An 18,723-nucleotide genomic window follows, 5' to 3' on the forward strand; every position below is an offset into this window, starting at 1 on the left:
ATCTCCCACACGATTTTCAAGTGTTATCTCTGAAAAAGGAGTAATGATCCACTTTCTTCAGATGAAAGCACTTCCCCATTATTGGCGATGGGAAGGAAAAGAGCTTCTGCAACTTTTCTTTACCAAAAAATAAAATTGGGGGGGGGGGGTACTTCCTTGGTGGCTCAGTGGTAAAGAATCCGCCTGCCAATGCAGAAGACATAAGAGATGTGGGTTCAAATCTCTGGGTTGGGAAGATCCTTGGGAGGAGGAAATGGCAACCCACTCCAGTATTCTTGCCTGGAAAATCCCATGGACAGAGGACCCTGGCGGGCCACAGTCCATGGGGTTGCAAAAAGTCAAACTCAACTTGAGAGATTGAGCATGTACGCATGTACACGTATTGTTGATTCACTTTGTTGTATAGTAGAAACTAATACAACTGTAAAGCAATTATATTCCAATAAAGATTAAAAAAATGAAATGGCCCCATGAGTCCCAGCTGGGCCTCATCCAACAGCAGGGGATGGATGGGATGTGGGCCTGAAAGGGCTGTGATTATGACTTTCATGCTTTCCTGTCATCAAACTCGTGGTTTTATTTATATAACATGTGACCCTGAGGGGCCCTGAGTGACCCTAGCTGCTCTGCTTTTCACAGACCTATCCCCAACTCACAGTCCACAGCCTAGTTGATTTGGAGAGATTTCCCTCCTTTGCCTGCCGCAGACTCGCCTTCCTTTGCTGGAGTCTACTGTTGCTGTCTGCTGGCAGTCTTCTTGCCTCAGGCTTTTGTCTCCAAATTTATACACATGCAATCTGCCAGCTTTCCAATCTTAGACCAATTTCCAAGCTACCGAGGGGGAAAGGGAGGTTTAGGCTCTCATTTGTTTTTAGGGGGAAAAATGACATGCCATTTATTGTACAGATAAATGACCAAATTAACACATCTGTGCAAACCAGTGAAATAAATTTCAGCTAGAACTGGCTCTAAATTTATTAGATCTGTTAATATGTGGCACGCAGAGAAAGAAAAAAATTCCCTTCTGCTGGAATTTACATAATTATCAGTCATTTCATCACCTTCAACAGTAAGGAATTTATCTATCCATTTTCTTATAGGAAATTATTACTATTATTTTTTAATCTTTGACCATGCCACACAGCATGTGGGATCTCAGTTTCCTGACAGGGATCAAATCGTGCCCCAAGCATTAGCAGCTTGGAGTCTTAACCACTGAACCACCAGGGAAGTCCCCTCAATTGTTGTACAGTAAAGAATGAGAAATAGGACTAATTAATCAGGAAGAGACTCAGCTCAAACTAGCCCTTGTTACATATATACCAGCCTTAAACTGTGATGTTAGGTCACATTTTTATAAAACTTTCAGAACAAAGATCATATTACAAGGTGATTTTCAAATATTATGAAATTCAAAATAGAATAGAGTTGGTCTGAGTATTTTTTTAAGTCACTAAAACAAAATATCAAAGATGCTTTCATCTTCAGACCCAGAGTCAATTTAAATGTGACAACTAGAAAGACTTTGGTTTTCAAAGCAATCAGTACCAAAAGCCATTCTGTTAAGAATTAAACATACGCAGGAAATAAAATAGTGGGGAGTTCAGAAGGCTTTTCTGAAAATACACTGGTAAGAACAGCTCTTAGGAATTTTCAGCAATGTTCTAGATACAGGCAGTGTAACAGGGACTAGAGTTAAAGCTGCTTTAGCTCTGGTGTTCTCTGTGCCAGAGAAGCCTATGACATCCGCCTTTGATCATTAAAGAGATCCCAGTTGAGAAGAGGGTAATGGAACATCATACTTGATAAAGCAAATGTAAATCAGGTAGTGATTATGATCACTGCTGATCACCCTCCATCACCTGGGAACACTGACATAAGTACTCTGAGGACCATTATAGATATTAGGACCTGCAGGCAGTGGCCTGGGAATAGAGCTTCTGTGCTTCAGGAAATGACAAACCTTGTCTCTGCCATTACCTGGTTAGATATAATGTAATGTGACATATGGTTTCTGGGGCTTCCTTCCAGGTAGAAAAATTAATTAAGTCACTCTAACATAGGTTCTAATTAAGGAATGGAAGACTTCTGCCTGCTCAGGGCTATCAGTACAGGAGGCAAAGAGCAAAGCATGTAAAAGTGAACTAGTTAATGCTTACAGCTTTGCTATCTATAATTCTCCCCAGGCTCATGCTTTTGTACCAAAAATTGTTTACTTTTCTCATCATTTATCTTCCATTTGTGTATCTTATTATATTCTACTATTGATTAAATAATTTATCCACAGAGCTCTCACATTAATCAAATTTATATTTGGCTCTAAAAGGTATGCACACGAGTTTGAGTGAACTCTGGGAGACAGTGAAGGACAGGGGAGCCCGGCGTGCTGCAGTCCATGGGGTGCAAAGACACGACTGAGCGACTGAACAACAACTAAAAGGTACCTAAAGTTCTCTGTTATAGAAATAGGGGAAATTCTGCTTCTGGTCATGATGGAGTAACAGGAACCAGACTGACCCTTCTGCCTTAAACACATAAAACAGAATGAAGAAATATAAAATGGTTTTGTCTAGACTTTGGACAACAGGAAGCACAAAACAGGGGTCCCTGAGAGAAGGAAAACGAATGTGGTGAGCCCTAAGATTGTCCCAGCTTATTGCACAGAGAATTCCCAGGCTGCAGTGCAGGGCAGGAGAACTCAAACAGAGCATGACAGTCTTGATGAGCTGACAGGACAGGGTTGAGATCTCGAGGAAGCCATGGTGCTAGAATGTGTGTGGCAGAACAGCAGAGAGAAGAGAACTGCCTAGAGAGCAGAGTCATCAAGAACAAAAGCTCCAGAGATCTTCAGAAGGTCTACCTCGAGTGCTTAGCAGAGTGCTACCTGGTGCATGCATTTGAGCAAATTACACTGAGGCTGGGAAAAGAACTTGCAGAAATGAATGCGCAGAGCAATCCTTGGAGTTCACACAAGCGTGGGATACATCTGGCTCCCACCAGTCAGAGTAGACAAATCTCATGATATATGGAGCATCAAGTAAAGTACTCAGATGATATTATCTCAGTATTGAGAGGCAAAATTAGCTCGAGATTAAGATTTTAAGTAAGCCCCCAAAGGATCAAATTGTGTTTAAGTAACGTAACTGCATCCCACCAGTCCATCCTAAAGGAGATCAGTCCTGGGTGTTCATTGGAAGGACTGGTGTTGAAGCTGAAACTCCAATACTTTGGCCACCTGATGCGAAGAGCTGACTCATTTGAAAAGACCCTGATGCTGGGAAAGATTGAGGGCAGGAGGAAAAGAAGACGACAGAGGATGAGATGGTTGGATGGCATCACTGACTCAATGGGCATGGGTTTGGGTAGACTCCAGCAGTTGGTGATGGACAGGGAGGCCTGGCGTGCTGCAGTTCACGGGGTTGGAAAGAGTTGGACACGACTGAGCGACTGAACTGAACTGAACTGCATCCCAGGACAAAATTCCAAGAATATTTAAAGGAATACAGAAATATCTAGCAAATGGCAAGGTAAAATTCACAATGCCTTACATACGGTGAAAAATCAGTAGGCATTCCAGGAAGCAAGGAAGTATGACCCATAGTGAGGTTAAAAATCAATTAATAGAAACAGAAATGGCAGTTATTGTACTTATATTCTATATGCTCAAGAAGGTTAAGGAAAGAGATATATGAGATGTCAAAAAGACCTAAATCAAATTTCTATACATGAAAACTATAAAGTCTGAGATGAAAAATATATACACCAAATGCAATTAATGGTAGACACTGTAGAAGAGTAGTGAATTTAAGACAAAGCAATAGAAATTATCCCAAGTGAAAGAGAGAAGAAAAATGAAACGTAAAGGAAAAAGATGATCTGAGTATCAATGAATTCTGGGACAACTTCAATGATCAAATACTTAAAGGTCCTGAAAAACTAGGGTGGGTGGGTACAGGAGTCAAATTTGAATAAATAAAGGCCAACGTTTTTCCAAATTTGATGAAAATTGTAAACCCACAGATGCAAGAAGCTCAACAGACCTCAAGTGCAAGAAACACCAAAGGACATCATAATCAAACTACTTAAAACCAGTGATTAAGAGAAAATCTTGAAAGAAGCCAGAAAAGAAAAGACATGACCTACACAGGAACGATGGAGAAGTTAATGGCAACCCACTCCAGTATTCTTGCCTGGAGACTCCCATGGCCAGACGAGCCTGGCAGGCCATGGTCCACAGGGTTGAAAGTAGTCAGACACAACTGGAGCGACTAAGGACTGAGGAACAAAGGTAAGAAGTATAATAGATTTATCATTGGAAACAATGCAAGCTAGAAGACAGTGAACACTACCTTCAAAATAATGAAAGAAAAAACTATCAACCTAGAATTCTACACTCAGATAAAATACCTTGCAAAAATGAAATAAAGACTTTATCAGACATATAGAAGCTGACATAATTCCTTGCCAACAGATCTGCACCACTAGAAATATTTCAAGTAGAAATCAAATGGTATCAGATAGAAATCTGGATCTATACCAGGAAAAGAAAAGCACCCAAAATGACAGATATATAGGTAAATATAGCATATTTCCCCTCTTGTTTTGAAAGTCCCTTTAAAGGATAAGTGACCGTATTTACATCAGTCAGTTAAAAGAGGATGGGGGAAAAACGTATCTTGTTAAAACTAATCAAGAAGCTGTACTACTATCTGGAAAAATAGCTTTTAGAGAAAAAGAGTATCATCAGGCATAGAGGGTCACTCTACATGAAAAAGGGTGATTCATTAAGAAAACGTAACAACCTAAAATACTGATGAACCTGACAACAGAATTTCAAAGTAGCTAAAATAAAACTGATAGAAATGAAAGAAAAAACAAACAAACAAAAAAATAGGACACGCCCAGCCCCCCCCAACATTCCTTTGGGTTTAAGCTTAGCTTAAAATATAGTTTTACTGAATTAAATCACATTCCTGAAATTTGCTGGTACTTTTCCAGATTAAAAAATACATTCAATCAAACCAATACAGTAAAGCAATCATCAATTAATAAAAAATAAATAAATACAATTTTAAAAATAAAGAATACATTCAATAAAATGCCATTACCCTGAGCTGTATTACCTTCTCATTAACTGCCAGACCAAGGCCAACGTTAGGGTGCGGTTTCCTTCATTGAGATCTTGTCCACCAATGCCAACCAGGGAGAACTTTGCTTGATTCTTCCCCAGTTCCACTGCATAGTTACAATTCTCAAGCTGTTAATGAGCAGGAAAGGAAACAATCTAATGTCATCATCTCTTTGATGATAAATACCAGAGGAAGTAAGATGATAAAAATAGACACAAAATGAAATAATAAGGTCAGATTGAATAATCTCTCAAGTCTCTAGTTCTGCAATTCTAGGATTCTAAATTAGTCAAATAATTTTCCATCTTTTAAAAAAAATTTATTTGGCTGCGCCGGGTCTCAGTTGCAGCATGCAGGATCTGGTTTCCCAACCAGGATTGAAACCCCAGACCCCCTGCAATGGGAGCTTGGAGTCTTAACCACTGGACCAGCAGGGAAGTCTTATTTATTTATTTCTACCTTTTCTTAAACAGAACCCCTCACTTTCATCAAAAGAAAAAAAAATACTCATAGTGTACCAGGTGTAAAGCCAAAATGAGTTATTATGATGACCATTTTCATGGCTCTATCCCATGACATAACTAGAAAGCCATAGTAAATAACCTGTCTATAATATCCTTAAGATAGTTGAATTTGTAGAGATTGACCTGGAAAATCCAGATCCTGTAAGCACACAGTGGATGGACATATGGGATGGGTGTTCCCGTGGCTACGATTCACGGATTACTGGGTCACAGAGAAGATAAATGGTGGGAAGTGTTCGTGCCACTCCCGTGGTTGTGGCTGCTTTTACAAAACAATGTGTTCTCACTAGACATACTATTTGTACATGTCAAACTGTTAGCACAGGTTTCGATCCTTTAGAAAATTAGAATGAGGATCTTGCTGGAGGGAAAGGCACCCTGCAGCTCTGCTTGCTCTAATTATCTTAATTAGAATTTTTACATCATGACGCTTAAAGACATCCAACACAGAATTATAAATAAGCAATCAACTGAAATAATGAACTCCCTTTAATAAAAACCACTCAGGTTTCTGATTGCTGTACTCTGAAGTTAATCCCCGGATAAGCATTTCTGATCTGAGCTTGCCTTCCTGATAAAAGTATTCACACGGTGCTCTTGTGGGCTTAGGACTTTACCTGACGACCAGAACCTCACAAGAGTCATCATTTACCTTCTTCATGTTACCCCCCAGTTTGGGGTATGGTGGTTTGTTTACTCTGTTCCAATCAACAGGGACTTTAATCTTTTCATAGAGCTGGAAGATGACCAGGGCATCTGATAAGTCACTGGATGAAGACAAACACAAAAGAATTCTCAGATACCCAACATTTTATGAAGGGCCTGGAGCAGGCCAGGCAGTTCTTCATACATGAGTTCCAGGAACATTCCCAGCAAGTTGGCCACATTGGTATCAGTCCCTTCATCTTTAGAGGGGAAGAAATTCTGACTCAGAGAAAGGGGGGGAGCTTCCTAGAAGTGTCCTCCAGATGTGACCACAATGCCTCTTCAGCAGAAACATACATTCTCCAGAAAAATAAACAGCTCCAATAAAGGGCATTGGACACACGCCCACAGGCTGAACATTTACTGTTTGGCCTGCTTGTGAGCAGATCTTGGGTATACCATAAAGTCGATTTGTTCTTTTGCTGCTGGATTATGATTTTTGTACAGTAAGTCCCCAACATATGAACCTCCAAGTTGCAAACTTTCAAAGACGCGAATGTATGTTTGCATGTCCAATCACTGAAGTCGGGGCACACGTCTCGCGTACATTGCATGTGCCTGCACCCCCTACAAGTGGCTATGCTTCTGTGTACTTTCCTTCATAGGTTTCCCTGGTGGCTCAGTGGTAAAGAATCCACCTGCCAATGCAGGAGATGTGGGTTTGATCCCTGCGTTGGGAAGATCCTCTGGAGAAGGAAATGGCAACCCACTCCAGTATTCTTGCCTGCGAAATGCCATGGACAGAGGAGCCTGGCGGGCTACAGTCCATGGGGTAACAAAGAGTCGGACACGACTGAGCGACTGAACATGTAGGCGGATGAGCATGTAGAGTACAGTATTTTTATTTCTTGCCTGTCCACTTGATGCCAGCCCCTGGGTGCCAGCTTTTGCACTGTACCACAATACTTCCCAAGGTACCGTAAGATTTAAAATGTTTTTCTTTATTTTTGTGTTTGTTTTTAATGTATTATTTGTGTGGAAAGTATTATAAACCTATTACAGTACCGTACCATATAGCCGATTGCGTTAGTTGGTCACCTAGGCTAACTTTGTTGGACTTTTGAACAAAATGGACTTACGAACACCCTCTCTGAACGGAACTCATTTGTATGTAGGGGACTTATTGTACTAAATACATAGCAAGGTTGGTGTGTGGAAGTGAGTGTTTTCAATACCTGCTGCTCAGTTTGGCGTCTCCCCCCTTCTCACTGAGGTGCGCACATTTTTTGAAGAGAACTGCACACCAGAGTGATACTTGAAACCTTGGGCTTCTTCACAGGTACCTCACATTCAGGAAGACGCCCTCAGCATTCTTACCTGTACAAGTGATTGACTCTCGGGTTTACGCCCAAGGAGTTCATCCAGTTCCTAAACGTCCGCTCTTCTCTCGTCTCACCTAAATGAATGAAGACTAGTTATCTTTCAGGCACCAAGAAAATATGCTTTTTTATGATCAAAGTTTAGCTAAAGCAGTGGTCACAAACACTGAAAGTAGAATTAAAAAAAAAAAAACCCTAAAGGATTTGAATAAGGGTTGTTATTCTGCATTAATTGTTTTTCCACTTCAATTCAATGAGAACAGTATCTGTGAGTATTAACAGCGTCCAAGAGCCCATGCGGGGAAACTGTTCAGGGTTGTCTCTCAAAGGCTTACATTCTTTCCGTGTGTTTTGAGAATCAAAGAGGGATCATGCAAGCTAGAGGGCTACCATATGAGGTGGATATTTATATTTGAGTTGAGATAAAGGAGAGAATTGTACAGGCTACATTTGGAGGCAGTGCAATTTGAGCTTTACCTTAGAGCTAGGCTAGTAAAATCTGGATGGTAAAGAGGATATGGGAGAAGATCTGGGGGGACAAGTAAGGAGGGTGGGGTAGGAGATTATGTAAATATGAACACAAAGGGAATGACAGTCAAGGTCTGTATTAAGACTGTTAGAAACTGACTTTTCAGATATCTGTGTAGTACAGTCCACACCGATAAGGCTGTCTCGTGGCTGGAACCAGAATCGGGGATCTTTGGATGCCAGGTAGCAGATTTTGGTTGATATATTAGACAATGACAGTCATTATGGGTTCTTTTTAAATTACTATAATAAATTCTTGAGCAAGGCAGAGTTATAATGAAAGCAGCACTATGATGTGTTTGGCAGCAGTGCGCAGAATTACTGAAAGGCAATATGCATTTAAATTAAACACGGAGGGGAGAGTGTTTGACACCAGCACATGGGGGCATTCAAGTGCTTGATGGATGGAGGGCTAGGCCCCTAAGACCTATTGAAACAGTTGGTGTATGATTTAGTAAGAGTCTGGAAGAGGAGAAAGGAAAAATAACAATCTAAAAGTCATTCTGTGGGAAGAATTATTAGTATTTGCTGATTCAAGAAGATTTAGGGGCGAAGGAGAGGAAGATATCAAAGTGGAACCCAGGGTTTTGGTGACTGAAGAGAGAAAAATGTGGTATGATTCATGGAAATGGAGAATTTCTAAAGGAGAGTGGATGGGATGGGAGGTTGGGGGGCGGGTAGAGAGGCAATACAGGAGGGGGGAAATGATCGATCCTGCTTTTCATATTGATCCATTCTGATCAATATGCTGAATTTCAAGTGACAGTGACAGACCCAAATGTAGATGATCTAGAAGCAGCTGGAAATGGGTGATGAGAGGGCTTGACATATAGACTTGGTAGTCAACAGAATGCACGGACCCCTGACCACCATACATCAAAATCATACAAATGCAGAGTGTTGGAACATGGATTGACTCAGCATTTCCAGCTGGGGTAAAGCATTGTAGAAAAGGATTAACCAATTCTTTAAAATGTAGATTTCCTCTCTCTGGGGATATTCACTTATTATTATTCTTGTATTGATTTTTCTATCTCAATATTGGGACTCATTCACAATGGGAAAAAAAGAGAAAAACATCTCTGGCAACTTCACCTATTAGAACCTGACTAAAAGCTAGGTGACTTTTGCCTAGGTTTAGGGCATTAACCCCCTAAATATAACTGTCATGGATTTTGCCTCAAAATATTATTCCATGACCTCCAAATCAGAGACAAAACAAAAACCTCAGTAAGCACCTCTTAGCATAAGTTAAATATCATTTTTAGATGATAAGTGGCTGCAATTCCTTGCCTCTAGGAATTAACACTCAGTCCATTAAGTACATAAATTAGGCTTTTGGAACTCAGGATTTATTTCATCCGATAATTAAATGCACTGTCTTCCCTAAAACATTTAATTCTGATAATGGATGAAGCCCATGTATAATGGATGCGATAGAATGGTAGTTGATTATTCCTCCTTGGCTGTAATTGACTTGATTAATCTATTTATTCTTTTTGTTAGGTACCAAAGAATTGATGACCTGTTTGCAAATCTCCCACGTGAGGGGCTTATGTTTGCTTAGGAGGTGAATCTGAATTACTCTTGAATTAGAACTGTGACTGCTTCTCAGAACATTGACGCAACTGGTTTCCAGTTACCTTCAAGAGCCCCCCAGTCGATGTCCTGGTTCTCAGGCTTGTGCAGGGCAGGGTATTTGTTAAAGAGGTTGGCAATAAAAGCCAAGTTCAGCTTGGGGTTCCCTCGGACAACATCTGTGGCCGTGACAAACTGGCGGCAGCCCAGCCTCTCCGCCTGCTGCAACATGCATTCGGCCCTCTGGATGTCGTCCTTCTCCTGCAATGGAAAAGGACAACCATCTCAAGGCTGGGTCAGAGCTCCGGACGCAAAGCAGAGACGGGTAACGTGGAAAAGAGAGGGGCATCTTACCGCAACCCTCAGTGTTCGACCTCAGGGAGACCCCCAATAGCAGCAAATCATTCCTTCTGTTTGCCTGGACCCAAATCAGCAGGGGGCTTCACTGGTGGCTCAGAAAGAAAATAATCTGCCTGTCATGTGGGAGACCCAGGCTTTATCCCTGGGTCGGGAAGATCCCCTGGAGAAGGGGCTGGCTACACATTCCAGTATCCTCCCATGGACAGAGGAGCCTGCTGGGCTCTAGTTCATGGGGTCACAGAGATTCAGACATGACTGAGTGACTAAGACACACACACACACAAATCAGAGTTTCAAGTAAGAGGCATATCGACTTAATTAATCGAGTCCTCCTATCTTTATACAGAGCAGGACCATTTCAGATGAATGGTTGGTTGTCTCGTTTTTAAAGAGATGCAATAGATTCTACAATTTTATCACTTAAGTTGATCTTAATTATTTTCAACCATTAGGCTCTCTTTTTATTAGTTTCTGGCATAGCAGCAGCAGCAGTGCTAGTCACTCAGTCGTGTCCGACTCTTTGAGACCCATGCACTGTAGCCCACCAGGTTCCTCTGTCCATGGGATTCTCCAGGCAAGAATATTGGAGTGGGTAGCCATTCCCTTCTCCAGGCAATCTTCTTGCACAGACTTCACAAAAAGTTCATTTATTAAATAATAAATTACACTTATTTTTAGTTCATTAAAAATATTTACATCTGCAAACAAGAGCTTCTGATTAGTTTAACTTCTTTACCCACATTCAGCTGGTGTACCTACAACTCTGACAAGATAAAATTCAACCTACATAGTGTCACTGATAAATAAATTTGGCTTTGCAGACTTCAGATTAAAAGTCTATTCAAACAGGACTAGAGAATTTCTAGTCATTTATAAGCAGACTCTTAATAGAAGACTTAAGTTTTGTGGAAATACAGTTCACTGCCTTTTAATGCTCTTAAAAATCTATGAAAGTACTAATTTTCAGACAACTAGAACTTTACTAAGACTGGGATTATCTCTTACTATGATGCTTTACTAGTCAATACTATAGATTATATATTTCAGATGCTTTACTTCTCATTCAGGAATGAGCTTTTTTTCTTTCAAATTTCTTTTTTAGAAATGTTTATTTTTTGGCCTAGTTGGGTCCTGGTTGCAGTGTGTAAGAACCACACTGTGGGATTCAGGACCTTTTGTTGCAATTCATGGACTCCACTCCTCTCTGCTTAATGTTTATTTCCAGATTCAATTTTCCACAATTACTACCCCAACTGTTAACAGTTTTTAAAAATTTAACAGGGCTCTAAGCAGAGATGTCCACTCATGGACCTCTGGAGCCAGCATCACGTAGGGCAATGGAACCGCCAATGCAGAGGAATAATGGCATCAAAACACGACTTGGGGTGTGGACTTACCCTCAGTCCTGACATGTCAATAACAACAGCAGGAATACCTTCTTCATCTCCTTTTGGAGCCACCTGTTCAAGCAGGTGGTAATAAGCTTTCGAGTCCTATGAGAAATGAGGAAATTACAATTTCAAGATGGCATAGCTAATTACACACTTAGCACAACAATAATTTCCCCAAAGCAAACATATTTCATTTCTTATCCAACTATCATTCAAGAATGCAACTTAATTAACAAAACTGGGAACATTCACTAATTTTAATTTTCCACTTGTCCTTTACATATTATATTTATTTGCCATTTTTTTTAAAAGAAGTATAACAGTTGAAAATACAGGACATACATAAAAGGCAACCCAGTAAGCAAATACTATTCTGCTGCCCTAAGGGGAGAAAATAATTTATTTACATGTATTAAATTGTATACAGGAAAATATATATACCTTTATATTGCTGTAGAAGTCAGTCAGCTAAGGTTTAATTTAAAAAAAAAGTGACAGAAAAAGGAAGCAGAAGTTTAAAGCAGAGTTTAAAAATACATTTAAATGGACAATCAGCAAAAGAAAAAGATTTCAAAGACAAAAAATTGAAGCATTCACAAAGCAGTCTTTATGCCAAAGGAGAAATATTAAGTGCACTTAATATTGATCAAGAAGCTAGAAAAAGTGATTAAATTTAGTTTTCTCAGAGAGGATATAGATATTGAATCCTCATGTTTTGTTAGATTCTGGAAATAGGTTTATTGACAAGAAATTTTCTGAATCACAGTCAAAGTTTGTCATTCAATGAAAGCATACAAATTTTCAGGTAATTTATTATTTAAATTGCTGAAAGACATCTTAATTTCTCTTAACGATCAAACACTCAGCTGTTTCTGTTTTTTAAAACTAGGTAGAGCCAGTTTTAGACCAGAGGTACGCTCACCCTTTGACCTTAGAAAGATGAGAAGAGACAGTGCCAGGCACAGATGCTGCATCCGGGAACCAGATTTGCATCTCTCCTTTCTACCCTCCCCTTCTCTTACTTTCTGCTATAGCTATTTCGAAGTCAGTGAAAGTTCCATGTAGCTGTTTTGTTGTTTAGTCCTTAAGTCGTGTCCTACCCTTGCAATGCCATGGACTGTAGCCCACCAGGCTCCTCTGTCCTTGGGATTCTCCAGGCAAGAATATTGGAGTGGGTTGCCATTTCCTTCTCCAGGGGAATCTTCCCGACCCAGGGATGGAACCCGGGTCTCCTGCATTGGCAGGTGGGTTCTTTGCCATCTGAGCCACCAGGGAAGCTCTCCATGCAGATGTTAGGCATGAATAAAATCTGCATGTCACGTGTCACATCTGTTGAGCTTTGCTACGAGTCATCTCATTGCACGGGACCCTAAGAAACCTGTTTCATTCACTCTGTGGTGGCTGTTTCCCCCTCCTTTGCTGACTTGGTGTGATTTAAAGGCATCCCCTAAAGTTGCCAGATGCTGACTTATACGTCTCAGCACTGACCTCGGTGGTGATGCAGCTGCTCCCAGAGAACAGGCACAACAACCCCCGTACCTGTGCCCAGCCTGCCAGCTCCTACCTCATGTTCTAAAGAACACAGCCTTTCAGTCACAGGGAATCAGGTACATCTATGGCTCAGACTAAGCATCCTAATTTTGTCTGAAAAGTGTGACTGAAATAATGGCCAAGTCTAACTGTTGAGTGTGGAGGGAGATGATGCCATCCAACTCCTGTTAAATTCTAGGCTGGCTGCTCGTGCCAGAAGAATGTGAATAACCAATGAAACTGTGTAGTTAGAAAAAACAAACGGCATCACTAGCTGATGTCCTGAGGAATGGGGGACTTTCCACCTAGAAGCTTTGCTCTAACTGGTACTGTGCCTGGCAGACCTTGAATTCTAAAAGCCAGAGAAAGAGGGAAGCTGTCACTCAAGAATTAAAAGCTGGAGTTGACTCTCAGTGGGTCATGTGACCTTTCCTCTGACTCTTCCTCTTTGGAGAAAATGTCTTTTTTTAACTTTTGAGAAAGTGGAAGACTGAATTATTTTCCTCACTTTGCACACCAGCATCTCATACCATTTCCTACTGGGGACTGACATTCCTTCCTGCTCCTTAAGCTCTTTCTATCTGGATATATCTGTCATCAGTGCCAACAACCCTGACATGGAACTTTTCACAAACTTGCAAACCACGAGGCATGTTTCCTTAGCTTTTCAACCTTTGGATCCCTGTTGTAGGACTACTTGTGTCTTCTACATTTTCTGGGGTTAATTCTCATTGCAGATGGTTTCCAGAATCATTATCTTTACAGTATCACTCTGGTTTCTACAAATGCAAAGCTTTCAAGAAGTTTACAAATTGTTTTTAGAGGAGCACTGTGTATGGTGGTCAAGGACCATGGAGATCAACTGCTCAACTGGAGCCCGGGCCCCATTCTCCAGCTCTGTGAACTTGAACAAGTTCCTTATATTCTCTTTACCTTGGTTTCCTTACCTGCAAAATGAGCAAAGAATAACCCTTATCTCAAAGATGTGTCATGAGGATCAGAAGAGTCGATACATGCATAACGCAGTTAGAATGGTACCCAGCATGCAGTCTTTGCTATGATTAAATGTAATTAGAAGAGTAATCCTGGTTTGATTTTCTTTGGAAAGGAATCCCCATCTGATGCTCCCGTTGACAAAATCAGAAAGACATTAGAATCCTATGGAGACTCTCTTCACCTGAAAATCAGTCTTTTCTCTTGCCCTTTGTCTATTTCACCCTCATCCCTCTGTATCGGGATGTTGAAACTCTAGGGAACACCCATCACGTTTGGTGCCATTCAGCTACTAGGGCCTCGGACAGATCTGTACGTGGCCCAGAGCTGGGGCTGCGCACGGCCCTGAGAACAGCACAGGCTCCAAAGCAGCGCCGGCCACTCCCGCAAGCCCTGGGGCTCCTGAAGAGATGAAGCCCGTGTCTTCATTTGTCTCCATGGACGCCCGTATCCCCTCCACTGCTGTGGCTTTAGTCACGTTCCAACTCCGGTCCTCCTACCTTGATGTCGCTGCTGAAGTTGTTGATTTTGTTGCAGCCGGCATTTTCCAGGTGGTAGTTAGCCCATCTCAGCAGGAGCTCCTCAGGAGAGAGTTTCATCAGGTCCTCCAGACTCTCCCCCTCTCTCAGAAGAGCAGCCAGTGCTGAAGAAGCACAAAGAGCGAAGCAAAATGAATGCAGGGGATACTTGGCGGGGATCAGTGACAACTTAAATAAATGCAGGGGATTGGGGGTGGGGGATTAGTGACAACTTAAACTGAGCCCTGCTGGGAAGGCAAAGGTACCAAGCTATCTCTCTGGGATAAAGCGCTGTATGGCCTTGCCCATGGAATAAACATCTTAGTATTATTCCCTAAAAAGAGGTGTAAGGTATTATGAGCCTATTTATTATCCCCATTTTGGGGGTGGAGAAGAAAGTGAAACTGTGAATTGCTCAGTCATGTCTGACTCTTTGCGATATCATGGACTGTCCATGGAATACTCCAGGCAAGACTACTGGAATGGGTAGTCATTCCCTTCTCCAGAGGATCTTCCCAACCCATGGCTCGAACCTGGGTCTCCTGCAGAATTGCAGACAGATTCTTTACCATCTGAGCCACCAGGGAGGCCTCTATGGGTGGAGAAGGCATGACACCAGTGAATGTCAGCACTATGCCTAAGAAAACAGGGGCAGAACTGCGGAAATAATCAAGCCTATCGACTCGGAATACTCTGCTGGGTCTGTTAGAACACATTTCATGATAGGACAACATTTTAAGAGATCAATTTTGTGATAACGACAATGTCCTCTTGTTTATTTTCATAGGTGTTTTACATTTCCAATGCTTACCTGCATAATGACAGCAAGTCAAAAAGTGCAATTAACTCTTTCCTCTGTGTTTCCCGGATGAATTAAATCACTTTTGTTCAGCGAGAAGGTCTAAATTTAGCTGAGGTCATCATTTGTGAATCAATATTCTTTCTAATGCGTTCTAAGTTTCCCTATTTGCTTTTTTATTCTTTATATTCTGTTTAATATAATACACTGGTTTTCAAATGGTACCCCAGAAGTCTTCCCTGGGTATTTTGATTTGGACATGTTAATAAAATGCATGTATAACTAAAGGCCAGAATCTGGCTACAGATTTCATATTAGTAGGGTCTACACAGGAAAAATGAAAGGTAACAGTGTGCTGAGTATTGATATTTGTCAAGGTCTACTACTACTGTCCAAGAGACAGGCTGAATTGTTGAAACACTTAGGATACTGACAGCAGATGGAATAAGACTGACAGCTACAATATTTGGTTGAGAACTCTAAAACCCTAAATGTAATTTCCTATAATCTTGGTAAAAAAAAGAGATGGCATTTCTCCTAATCTGGTACTATCACTGCAGTATATGAACGCAAATCGCTTTGTAAAATCCAAGTTTAAAATAGCCTAATTTGTTACAAAGCATCTAAAGGCAAAGTGAACTCAGAAAAGCTCTTGAGGTTGGAGTCCCAGACAGCTAGACAGAGCTACAGGTTCTAAACAAGCCTCCTTTTTAGTCTGTGGTCTTTAAAAGGCATTTGCTCTGGGCAGTGTGGACAGAATGTGTTATAGTAAAATGGACTGGATATAACTATAGTTTCAAAAACTGAAGATTCTGCGCTTGACAACTCATGACATCTTCCTCGTACAACCTTCAACATCGGCATTAACAAAAAGTCAGGCCATTATTCACGTTGGAGGCTTTGCTCGTACCTTCGTTTCTGCTGAGCTCAATGTCGGCAAATAACCCAATCTTGATGACCTGCCACAACAGTCCCAGGACCAGGTAAGGCTTCCCCTCCTTTAAGTCCTCAGCGCCGATATTAACCACGTGGCACCCGATGGCTGAGGCAGAGTTCAGAGCCAGGTTCAAATTTTCCTGAAGGAGAAAAAATAATGCAAGTTTTGTTTTTGACTTTGCAGATGCCAAATGATCTTTATTGATTGGCAAAGCAACAGTGTTTCGCTTCTGGAAAGTTCACAGGTCTAGGGGCATTGTCTTCACTAGGCTTAAATATTGGAAAAAAGCAGGAATATCTGAAAGAGAAAATCTAGCAACCTAGATACTAGGATCAGGCAGCTCACCCTGGTCAGGATGAAACTAATGAGTCTTATTTTTCACACTGCTCTGTGATGGAGCCTCCACACTCAGCATCTCCATCAGCCAGAAGTAAAGGGGCACCTCTGAGGACAGCCACTGTCTCGTCACCAGTTATTGTCAATAAGCCAGCTGTTGATATAAATCAAGGTCATAAAAGAGAACGCCAAAATAGTTTTTGACTTGCAGACTGGTTATTGAAGGAATGAAAAAGATACAAATCAACTTCCTGGACAAGACATGGTGGTTTTTCCAAGGATAATTTATTGAAAGTATCCATAATATCTAGGGTCCTTGAGTACACACAACATATATACAAATACACATATGCCTATCCACATACATACAGATTATACGTTCTTATAAACTAATAACAATCTATGTAAGGTGACACATATACAGTTGGAATAGGGTCAATGACGTTTTCAATCCAGGGTTTTTATATAGCTGACCTTGAAAGCCACAGGTCTGAGCTGCTCAGACCCACATAAGTGTATGGACCCACTATGTATAAATATCGTGTTCATCACTCAGTCGTGTCCGACTCTTTGCGACCCCGTGGACTAGGGCCCACCAGGCTCCTCTGCCCATGGAATTCTCCAGGCAAGAATACTGGAGTGCGTTGCCATTTCCTTCTCCAATGTATAAATATAGTGAATACTATAGTACTACATGACCCATGGCTGGTCCAATCCGCAGATGAAGAACCATGGTCATGGAAGAACCAAGTACAGGAAACACAGACTGTAAATAATATTCAGATTTCAGATGGAGCAGAGGGTGGACACCCCAACCCTCATGCTGTTCAAGGGTCAACCGTACTATTATTCTGGGTCTGCAAAGCAGGACTTACCAGGGGCAAGTTCTTACCCATAGAACTTGTTTTCATGATAAATTAAAAACAAAACAAAACACAGGCCACCAGGGAATTTGGAAGAGCACTATCATAAGAAAGGGCTTCCCAGGTGGCTCCGTGGTAAAGAATCTGCCTGCCAATGCAGGAGACGCAGGAGATGTGGGTTCGATCCCTGGGTGGAGAAGATCTCCTGGAGTAGGCAATGGCAACCCATTCCAGTATTCTTGCCTGGGAAATTCCATGGACAGAGGAGCCTGGTGGGCTACAGTCCATGGGGTCACAAAGATTCGGGCACAACTGAACGACTAAGCACACACACACAGAACTCAAACGACAAGTAAAAAAATATGGGGTCCAGTTACGGCAAAGACTAAAATGTAACAGCAAGATTAAATATGACGTTAAGTGCCTTCATATACATTTAATCATAGTTCTTGCTTTGATCACAGCTTCCATTTTTTAAGAACACAGGGTTGCTTAAATCCAAACAGGACATAATTTATTGTTCATGATTTAAGAAGTGAGACGTGGCTTCCAAGCGAGAAGATTACAATAATGTTAAAATGCTGGAACACAGCACAGAAATGCAGCTTACTTACTCCCAGTCACTGTTCCAGTTAATCAACAAATCGAAGGCATAAAAACAAGTTATATTTATCACACTGGTGGCTTTGGCCGACACCACTGTGGAGGCTGCTGGAGCACTTCCTGTGTTCACCCCCTCACTTCTTAGAAAGGCTAATCTTTTCAGATAAAATGCTGTGTATCTGGCATCAGCTCAAAGATAAATTGCCAGGGGAAGTCTGAGTTAAAACTTGAGCCAGTGTGAATTTTATTCATAAGTGGCCAAAACAAAGTCTACCCCCAACGACTAACACTCACCAACTCCACCTACCCCCACTATATTAATAAAAGATGAAGTAAAAATGTTTTCCCCTGTGCCCACTGGTCATGACAGATGACCAGCCCAGAGCCTGGGTTGGAGGAATAATGTTTGAACATCTGAAAAGGCCCGGCTTGGCAGTGATGATGACCCATTCCTTCTAAGCACAACACTATATTAATTAAGGTAACACAGGGAAGATGTACCTGAATGGTGAAAGGGGTGAGTTTCTTTTTGTTGATTGTCCTCTCATCAATTGTGTCCGGCACTGACAGATTGATCATTTTACTGAAAGAGAAACAATGAAAGAAAGCA

General features: G+C 41.3%; 1 protein-coding gene across 4 annotated transcripts in view; it reads right to left on the minus strand.

Moving 5' to 3' along the window:
- Positions 1-18,723, minus strand: part of LCP1 (lymphocyte cytosolic protein 1) — a 59,076-nt gene that overhangs the window by 9,559 nt on the left and 30,794 nt on the right. For all 4 annotated transcript variants that reach the window (XM_061133493.1, XM_061133496.1, XM_061133494.1 and 1 more), the window contains exons 6-13: positions 18,615-18,696; positions 16,285-16,450; positions 14,558-14,700; positions 11,541-11,636; positions 9,849-10,044; positions 7,676-7,754; positions 6,306-6,420; positions 5,124-5,257 (exon numbers count right to left, since the gene is read on the minus strand). In XM_061133493.1, the coding sequence (XP_060989476.1) occupies positions 5,124-5,257; positions 6,306-6,420; positions 7,676-7,754; positions 9,849-10,044; positions 11,541-11,636; positions 14,558-14,700; positions 16,285-16,450; positions 18,615-18,696 (1,011 nt within the window). The remainder of the gene's footprint in view (positions 1-5,123; positions 5,258-6,305; positions 6,421-7,675; positions 7,755-9,848; positions 10,045-11,540; positions 11,637-14,557; positions 14,701-16,284; positions 16,451-18,614; positions 18,697-18,723) is intronic.

The sequence above is a fragment of the Dama dama genome, chromosome 30 (assembly GCF_033118175.1).
Source record: "Dama dama isolate Ldn47 chromosome 30, ASM3311817v1, whole genome shotgun sequence".
Classification (NCBI taxonomy): domain Eukaryota; kingdom Metazoa; phylum Chordata; class Mammalia; order Artiodactyla; family Cervidae; genus Dama; species Dama dama.